The sequence below is a fragment of the Monodelphis domestica genome, chromosome 4 (genome assembly GCF_027887165.1).
Source record: "Monodelphis domestica isolate mMonDom1 chromosome 4, mMonDom1.pri, whole genome shotgun sequence".
Taxonomy (NCBI): domain Eukaryota; kingdom Metazoa; phylum Chordata; class Mammalia; order Didelphimorphia; family Didelphidae; genus Monodelphis; species Monodelphis domestica.
In genome coordinates this window covers 261,441,185-261,450,447 of record NC_077230.1, presented here as the reverse complement: position 1 = coordinate 261,450,447, position 9,263 = coordinate 261,441,185, and the positions used below count along the sequence as shown (strand labels likewise).

Sequence of the window (9,263 nt, the reverse complement as noted above, 5' to 3'; positions counted from 1 at the left end):
TGTTTCCAAATGTGAGGCTATCTTTACACATCTCTTCTGCCACCTTGCTACTTCTATATTACCCAGAAGTTTAAAAGGGATGATCTACTAGTTTTGTTTTAGAAATAGGTCATTGGGAAGGGATTGGAAGTTGTGAGAGCCCTTCACTTTAGTCAGAAAGCTTCTGAAGAAGGTGCCTTGTGCCAAGTCAAAAATGTTTTCAATAACCTTTATTTCTCATCTCCCTGCCCCTTCAAGATAAAGAGAGAGGCTCTATTCAATTCAATCATTCATTCCACAAGCACTTATTATGCATCTCCTATATGCTAGAACCTAGAGACAATAATTAGCTTGTGGCCTATTTTCCTATGAAAAGAGTTAACCTCAAAAGCTGAATTCTCTAGCATTTTAAAGTGTACAAAGCACTTGCCACATGAAAACCCCAAGAGAGAAGTAAGTCAAATATTATCACCCCATTTTATGGATGCTGAGGTTCAAGTCAGCACAGTAATTTGTCCTGGCTATATAGCTAGTAGATCTTAGAGCCAGGCTTCAAATTTAGGACTCCTAATTAGAAATCCAGAATTCTATTTAACAGGCTTGCTAAGCTCTATCTGCATCGTTCCCTCATCTCTTCTTCCTCTAATGATGTTTTATCTTGAATTTTAACATTTCCCAGAGATGCCAAAGTTAGATAGGTCACCTATTATGCAATCCGGCTAGGGGATTAGTGATGCCTTAGGAATATTTTTGCTCTTTGGAAACAGTAACTTCTGATTATCCAAGTTCTGAAAGCACACTTTATAAATATCAGAAGCCCTTTCAGCTGAACAGTGTGCAATATTATAATTTTACCCTTTTGATGGAGTTTGGGGAACTGGACTTGGAATCTTCCGCTACTTCCTCAGGTGGAAAGCACTGTCACTTGTGAAATGAGGCAGAAAGGAGTCTGGGGAGGTGTTGAAACCGGCTGGGTGCACGAGGAGCTGAACAGTGTGGGAGCCCTTCCAATTGCTGCACATCCCTCTGAACAAATCTTTGAAGCTCTCCCTTTGTCTTCAGTTCTGCAAGCATGATTGCTACCTGGCAATGGGAGAGCTGGGCCATGTTCCTGAGGCACTTAGGCAGAGAAGCAGTGTGTCAGGGCTGAGGTGATTAGTGTCACAGCAGCTGCAGGCTAATGAAATGGTTGCCTCTGTGGTTTGTTGGCTTAATTGATGGGAAGGGGGTCATGGTTGAGCCTATGTCTCTTGCCATTCTTCTCCATTCTGTAAAGCCAGGACCAATGGGAACTGATTGGTGTCAGAACATTCTCTCTTGGCTTGCTGCTCATGTTAAGTGCTCCACTTCTCAGGAAGTTAATGTACTAATCAGCCCTTGTTTATAAACTGATCTGTGTGGGGAGCATTGGCAAATTGAGGAGTGTGATGTCAGGAATCATATGAGCAGCCTCTTCTCAGGCAGCATCTTTCTAGGAGGAGTCAGGGATCTTATTCCCTGTTCCTCACATCCCTGACCTGAAAGTTAGGGCAGCTGTTATCTCTGATAATTTGGTAGGGAAACTGAAGTAAAAATGCTGCTTCTTTACAGTAGAGACAGACTGAGAAGTGTTTCGCATTTCTTTGTCTTAGTGTCTGGTTCTAACCTTTCCACCTTTCCTTGATTCTCTCTTAGTTTTGTTTTTTATAACATTGCTCTCCCCTGCTTCTACTCTTACCTATTAGACCACTTATTCTCTCTCTGCTTTGCATGATACTTTGCCCTTAGTACACAAAAAGTACTTAAGACATGTTTGTTGATTGTTTAATGTACCTCCCACCTACTATTAGTGGGGGCAATCCATCAGATCTTTGCCCTGGGTCCCCTTCTCTACTCCATCTCATCAGCTTCCATGGCTTCAGTAATCATCTCTATGTTGCTGACTCTGAGATCTTCTTGTCTAGTCCTAACCCATCCTCCCAACCTGCTCTCTTTCATCTTCAACTGCCTTTTAGATAGGTTGAAACAGATCTCTAAAATGCAACATGCTTAGAACTGAACTAGTCATCTCCCTCCCCCCAACAAAATCCTCCCCTCTTCCTAACTCTCTCATTTCTGTGAGGATACAACCAGCTTTTCAGTCATTCAAGCTCACAGCCTACATGTCATCCTTTATTCTTTCCTCTCACCTCCATCTAATCAGCGACCACATTTTGTTTTTTCTACTCAAATGCCCCTGCTTCTCTCCTCTGACATTGTAGCCTCCCTTATCACCTCATGGTTAGTTGATTAATTTAGTGATTTAGGGAGCACTAAATAAATGATTGTTGAATTAGTTTCTTTAATAATGGCTCTTAAAGTGAAATACCCATCATTTGTGTTAGTTTATTTTTTACTTCATTATTGAATCATATATTTAATACATGTATTTCACCCAACTCATTTATATACAACTGTCAAGACTAGCGATGGCAAACCTCCTGACCAAATGCAGTGTCCACCCTATCCCAGAGACTCAGTGCCATGCTCTGGCTTTCTAGTAAGGAACTCTGTCAAGTGATGACAAGTGTGCCCACAACGAGGTCTCTGCTTGCCCCTCTTGGTACCCATGCCATAGATTTGCCATCACTGGTCTAGACCATTCCAGAGACTTGTTCATTTCTTTCTTCAATACTATTCCCATACCAGCTACACCTACCTTAGGATGATTAATTTCATCTGCCCCTTGTATTTTTAAATCCTTACTATTTTAGAATGGGTACTAAGTATAATTTTCAAAGCAGAAGATTGATTAGGGCTAGGCAATTGGAGTTAGATGACTTGCCACATAGTTAGAAACTGTATGGGGTCACACCTGAACCCACAACCTCCTGTCATCAGGCCTGGTTCTCCATCCATTGAGTCACTTAGATGCTCCCCTCTTTTATATATATATATATTTGCATTCAACCACAAGTATCAAGAATTAATATCATCAGAGGAAAGAGTGGCAGTTCTGGAATTAGAAGACCTGAGTTCATAGCCAATCCCTGATGCCCACTACAGATAAAACAAAAGAATTGGAACTAGGGCATCTTCAGATCTTGTCCATTTCTAAATCTGTGATCATATGATCCTATGTGTGACCTTGGGCAAGTCACTTAAATTCTCTAGTCTTGAGGTACCTTATTTTTAGAATGAAAGGATTGGACAGGAGGGTTTCTGAAACTCCTTCCAGGAATGACTTTGTTCCTATGACATGCATACAGTGAGAGAATCCATGGTCCATGGAGACTAAAGAATGTTCTTTTTTTTTTTTTCTGCATTTCCAGTTTATTGAGATGGAGTAAATTCATAGCTTTATTTGCATTACAGAAAAGTGCACAGGAGAAAAATAGATCTGTACAGGACATGTGTGGCTGAAATTCAGTTTCAAGAAATTACTTTCAAAAATCCCAGTTACCTACAAATAATTGTCTCCAGTTTTAGCACAAGTTTAGGTATTTGGACGTTAAAATACTATTTCAAGTTCATATTTTTAAATGGTTGAGCAGAAAGCCAGACAGAAAAGTTAAGTCTATACACTGATAGCTATTACCATTAAACATATCACTCTAACTTTACTTTAGACAATTATTTAGGATTTCGGGTTAAATCAATAGAGGTTCATGAATCTACCAACTGGTTGGCAGTGCAGGTAGGTATCCTTTTCCTCCACCCCAAATTAACATTGAATGTGAATGTTTTAACACCCACAAGAACCTGAGAGTTAAGGGTCAAAGACAAGCAATAACAATAACACACACACAATACAAAACTCATTTTGGCAAAAATTCTTTTTCATAATTGTGCTAAAAATAGAGATACAAAATGTACTGGGAAAGAGTTCAAGTTCGTTTTTGGTTTTTCAAAAAGAGGAAAAAAAAGGTTGATATGGCCATTGCTATAAACAATATTTTCAGACACTTCAGGTTCTAGACATGTCTTATCAATTTTTTCTCTTTACCAATCTCTGACCTGTTGTTTGAAGAAAGTTACCCAGGTACTTCAAAGGGCCCAATGTAACCACCAAAACCTCCAGAGCCATTTGGGTCAATTACTTCATTTAATAAATGGACTGACCTTCAGCATATGATGAGTAGACTTGTAGCAGGCTCACTGGATTCTAGAACATTAATTTAAGATGGGGCCTCATAATCAGTTAAGAAAAAGAAATATGTGCCTACTAGGTGAGTAACTGTGATTAAGTGACTACACCCTCTCTCTTAACCAAAAGGCTTAGAAAGAGTGTCAGATCTGTGATTTCATAAAGAGACGATTTCCCCACAAACCAACAGAATTTTGCCAGCTCTACAAATGGGGGAAAGTGACAGCATTAGGTCAAAATAAATGAAACCTTAGGAATCATATCATAGGATGGATGTTGGAGGTTGGGGAGAAGAAAACTAGCCTCCCCACAACATGCTTACCCATGATTTGCTATAGTTTTGGGGCCAGAGGAAATAAATTAAGCCAATCCTGCAAAGAGGACTGGGAGATTTTCCAAAAAGTAAACTTTAAAAGGGATTTTCATCTTTTGAAAAGTGAGGTCTAGAGATGTAGGATGTAACAATTACAATCCTAGGAAGGGTTGAAGGACTTGTTTTAGTTTACTTTCATCACAATTCTCTGCAACTGGAGAGAGGAGAGGGAAAGCATGGCTTCTTATTTTTCAATAAGTGCTCAGTCCTTTTTCAACCATAAATTTGTTAGCCTTTGGGAAAAAAAAAGGGAAAAACCCCACTGAAATTCTAAACCTTAAGTGAAGGTAACTCCAAAACTTGTTAGCAGAGCAGAAGTTCTGGAAGGAAGTGTATGAGATGGTATTATTTGATATTTATCCTTTGGGGAGATGCCAAGGGTTTGGGGAAAATTCAGGAAACTACTGGTGGGCACAGTCCCCTCTTCCCCCATCTCCTCTCCCCCACTGGAGAAATTCTTTTGGCTTCATTTGTTTTTTTTAAGACTTGGAAGATCAGGTTCTTGCATCTTATGTTTCAAGCCACAGCTTTGAGGCTTAGCTTTATGTCTGGGCAAAAAGTGAGAAGATATCTCTATAAGCAAAAAAAAAAAAAAACAAGCCATCAAGGAATAAGGCAAAAGGTAACGTATGTTGAAGCTGGAGCAAGACAAGTTGTCCCACTAGTAGCTTTGTCCTTGGCAAATGTGGCCAATCTTTTTATTTATCTTGATAGGTAATGCACCAAAATCAGAAGTTATGCAAATCGATTTCCAAAAGGATCCCCATATAGATGAGGAGATGTTGGCTGATGAGACACAGTGGGTGCTTGTGATGGAGAACGGAAAGGATCTATTGCAAAAAGGTTCTCAAATGAACTTTCCACTGGCTTGGAAGCTACTGGGGTGCTTTGCCTGGGAGATGGCTTTGGTGCTTCATTTATCTTGGCCAACAACTGATTGGCATCTAAGTCATCGTGCTCTGCACTCTCTTGTGGAATGCCAACTTTGCTAGTGAAGTAACTGGAGAAGGCTCCTGAGGCCCCAGAGGATGCTTGCTCCCCCTTCCTCGCTGGCACTGCGGGTCGATGTCTCAGCTGTAAGTCCTTAAACATTTCTTTCACCTCCTTGATTTCTTTATCCCCGAGTGGGTCTAAGGCAGTAAAGGCATCACAAGAGATATCTTTCTGTGGGGTAGTTCTGGGAGGGGGCTGAGGTGGTGAGCCTGAGATAAGCACAGAAGACTGCTGACCTGATGTGGCAGCAGCAGGGAATATGTTGCTCTGAAAAGGGTTTCCCATAGAGGCTTGTGATGGCCACGTATTAGTGGGCACGTTGGTGGTAGAGCCCCAGAGAGGAGGAGGTGAGGATGACTGGGGGGATCCAAAAGATGTCGGCTGATCCCAGCCTGAGCTGGGTGGGTTTGTACTAAAGGCAAGAGGCTGACTGAATCCTGAAGGCTGAGTATTCATCATGGGTCCAGGGAGCACTGAGGTGGACTGGTTGAAAACTAATGATGTCGGGTTCCATGGTCCTGTCTGAGGTGTAGTTGCTGGTAAGCCACCTAGACCAGCCAGGGAACCCCCTGGGGAAGGAACATTAGTGTTGAAGAGGCCCATGGGATTGTTCTGCAAGACTGTAGGTTGGCCTGTTGGTGAAGTCTGATTTGGGGATTCTGTGGTAGGAGCAGCAAAAATATCTGACCCAAATATGTCATTCATTGAACACTTAGCAGTCCTTCTGCCTCTTCCAGGTTTGGTACTTTGTGGAGGTGGGCTAATTGTTATGGAGTCATGTGGTGAGGACTGGACAGAGTTTTCTGTGTCCTGCTTTATTCCGTTGGGTAGTGACAGTCCTTTGGGAGGGCTCCCCACAAAAAAATTGGGGGGAGATTTGATAAGAAGGCCATTTTGTTCTCTTTCAAGAACCCCATTCTGAGTTCTTATTGCGGGCATGGATTGCAAACTTGCAAAGGGCCACTGGCCTGCCTGAGCCTCCTGTTTCCCAGTTCGATTAGAAATCTGGTCAAACTGTTGCCCAAAGTAATCAAAATCGCCATTCAGAGACCCATTACTCAGTGGAAGCGGTAAGAAGCTATTCAGACTCTCTTTCTTCTGATCTGGAGGTCTGAGAGAATCAAATGAAGAAGGTGTCGATTGGTCTGCTTGTGTGAAAGGATCATCGCGGAAAGGGTCAGGATTAGGGGTGGGAAAGAAGTTGAGATTGGCAGAAAAAGCATTTTCAGGCAAGAAAGGTGTCTGCGGCTTTGGTCGAGGAAGTGAGCAAGAAGTGATGCCATTGGTTAAGAAGGGATTTTCTCTTAGAGAATTCTGATTGGTGCCGATTTCAGAGTTTAGATCCACTAACAGGATATCTTTGCACTCTGTTGGGCTATTTAGGTCGGGAGGTGTGGACATGTCCCCAAACAAATCCATCTGGTCAACACCCAATTTCATTTTGCTAGCTCGGTTATCAAGTGTCAGCAGGTCTCCATTCCCATTCTCAATGGCCTTGTTGGCTTCTTCAGTCTTTTTCTTATCTTCTTCTTCCTTTTTCTTGACATTATAGATGGCTTGAAAAAGGTCCTTAAGATCAACTACTAATGGTTCTGCCTGCTGTGCAGTTTTTATGGCAAAAAACTGATGCTGTCCTTCTCCTCCACACACATAACCAAAAGCCCTATTGTCTGTCACGTCTCGGGCAATGAAAGAGATCTTGTTTACAGGATGTTCGTGCTCGATCACCCCAGTTTTCTCATCAATTATTTTAATTCCAGAGAGAGAAATATTCAGCCAAATCTTCTGTTTGTGCTGTCCCTGAGACCGAGCAGCTCCTGCCATTCCCTTCAATTTCATCATAGAGTCTTGACACATTTTATCCCCTCTTGCATCTGGCACATCATCAATGCCAATGAGTTTGGCCTTGTATTTTACGCCATCACCTTTGAACCTGGCCAAGAGATACTCATCTGTCTTTTCTGTTCCTTTCTTTTTTTCTTTCTTTGATGGTGGCTTGGGGGTTGCTGCCTGTTGATCAGGCTGACCATTGGCCATGTTGGTCTCTACTTCAGTAGACATTTTGAAGAAGCTGGACGCGAACCCTGGCTCCAGGAGATTCTTTGAGATCCCAGAAGGATTCACAATTGGGGAGTCTCAGATGGACATAATCCAAGGTGATAAACTAGCTCCTTTCGGCTCCGAGCATGATTTCTTTTCCCCCTGATCCCCAAACCCTCCGCCGGGCAGACTAGCCGACCCCGCGGGCCGGTTAAATACTCAGTTGTACGCTAGACTCCCGAGCGGAGCTAGCCACTCACAGGGAGAGATGTGGTTCTAATCAGATGCTGGCAGCTGAGGACTCCCCAGGAATGCGCTGTGATGTTTTTGCTCCTCCAGCTTGGTTACTCCCCCTCAACGTGTCTGCTGAGTCTTCCAAACTTAACTGTTTATCGACTAAAGAATGTTCTAACCAACTTTATGAATAACTGCCTAGAACCAACTTTATGATCTTGAACAAATCACATAGGCTTTCTTTGCTTCCATATTATCAGTTATAATATAGAAATAATGCATGTTTCTAGGAAGGAATAAATAAAATAAGTTTCTAGGAAGGAATAAATAAATAAAGTAAATTATAGGAGTCTCTCTAGTACAGTAGACTGTGCTCTTTTTGCTATCCTTATTTACTTATATTCAGTTTCATACTACAATTATTTTGGTCCTTCCCTTTTTATCTTATCCATTTTGGCTATCTGCCTATTTTGGTGTGTGTGTGTGTGTGTGTGTGTGTGGTGTGTGTCCCTACCTGATTTCTCATTTTCTAACAGCATTTGAGAACAGAAATCAAACAAATAAAATTTTTATGTATTTGCTTGAGTTTATTTCTCATTTTACATATATACATATTTCCTCCTCTTCTTCCTCCTCCTCCTCTTCCTCTTCCTCTTCTTCTTTCCTTACTTTCCTCTTGGAATCAATATTGTATATTAGTTCCAGACAGAAGAGCAGGAAGGGGAAGGATTGTGTGAAGGAAATTTACTTTTCTGGGGTCGTACACTTGACCTCATCTCCTGCCAACCATTTGATGGGGAATCCAGGAAATCTTTGAATAAATTGGGTCATGTGAGTCTGTGTCAGTTTGAGACACCTACTTCACCTAGCATGGATTACAGGACTGTGACCTATGAACTTGATCTGGACATGACTCTGAATTCGACCCAGAAGTAATAGAGAGGATAAAAAGGGAGACTGAGGAAGTGTTGTCTCTCTGTCTCTGCTAACTGGACTAGAAGTGCTGCTGCTTTGACCAGGCTGAGACCATACATGTGCTAGTTTATATTAGACTGTTTTAGTTTTATTTTTCTACCTATTTCTGATATTTTACCTATCCAGGTGATTCTAATAACTTTATTAATGTAAGGCCAGTCTCAGAATTTTAAATCTTATCTGTCTAGGGAAAATGGGGGTTAGCCCAGGGACACACAGCTAAGAAGTGTCTGAATCCAGATTTGAACCCAGGACCTCCTGTCTCTGGGTCTGACCCAAATCCACTGAACCACCCAGTTGCCCCATATATATCATCTAAGAAAAAACCTCATCCTGGCACCAAATGTTGTCAATTAAACACAGTCTGCTTTCTCTTAAGCTATAATTAATTAAATTAATCATATTAAGCTATAACTAAGTTACGAGATACCATAATAAGTGCTGAGTAAACAAAGACAAGAAGGAATAGTAAATGTGCTCAAGTAGCTTCCATTCTACTCATTGTCAGTTTATAACTTGGTTACTCTATCTTGAATCACTTATATTTTAAATCCCAATCAAACT

At 41.4% G+C, this 9,263-nt stretch overlaps 1 protein-coding gene across 1 annotated transcript; it reads right to left on the bottom strand.

Moving 5' to 3' along the window:
• Positions 1–3,244: 3,244 nt before the first annotated feature.
• LOC103099427 (disabled homolog 2-like) lies at positions 3,245–7,848 on the bottom strand. The gene has a single exon (XM_056794471.1). It carries the CDS (start codon positions 7,509–7,511, stop codon positions 5,193–5,195), a length of 2,319 nt encoding a protein of 772 aa, XP_056650449.1. The 5' UTR covers positions 7,512–7,848; the 3' UTR covers positions 3,245–5,192.
• Between the last annotated feature and the right edge of the window lie 1,415 nt (positions 7,849–9,263).

What these genes read in the sequence shown, in the direction of transcription:
- LOC103099427 (XM_056794471.1), bottom strand. Translation starts at nt 7,511, where the DNA reads ATGTCTACTGAAGTAGAGACCAACATGGCCAATGGTCAGCCTGATCAA.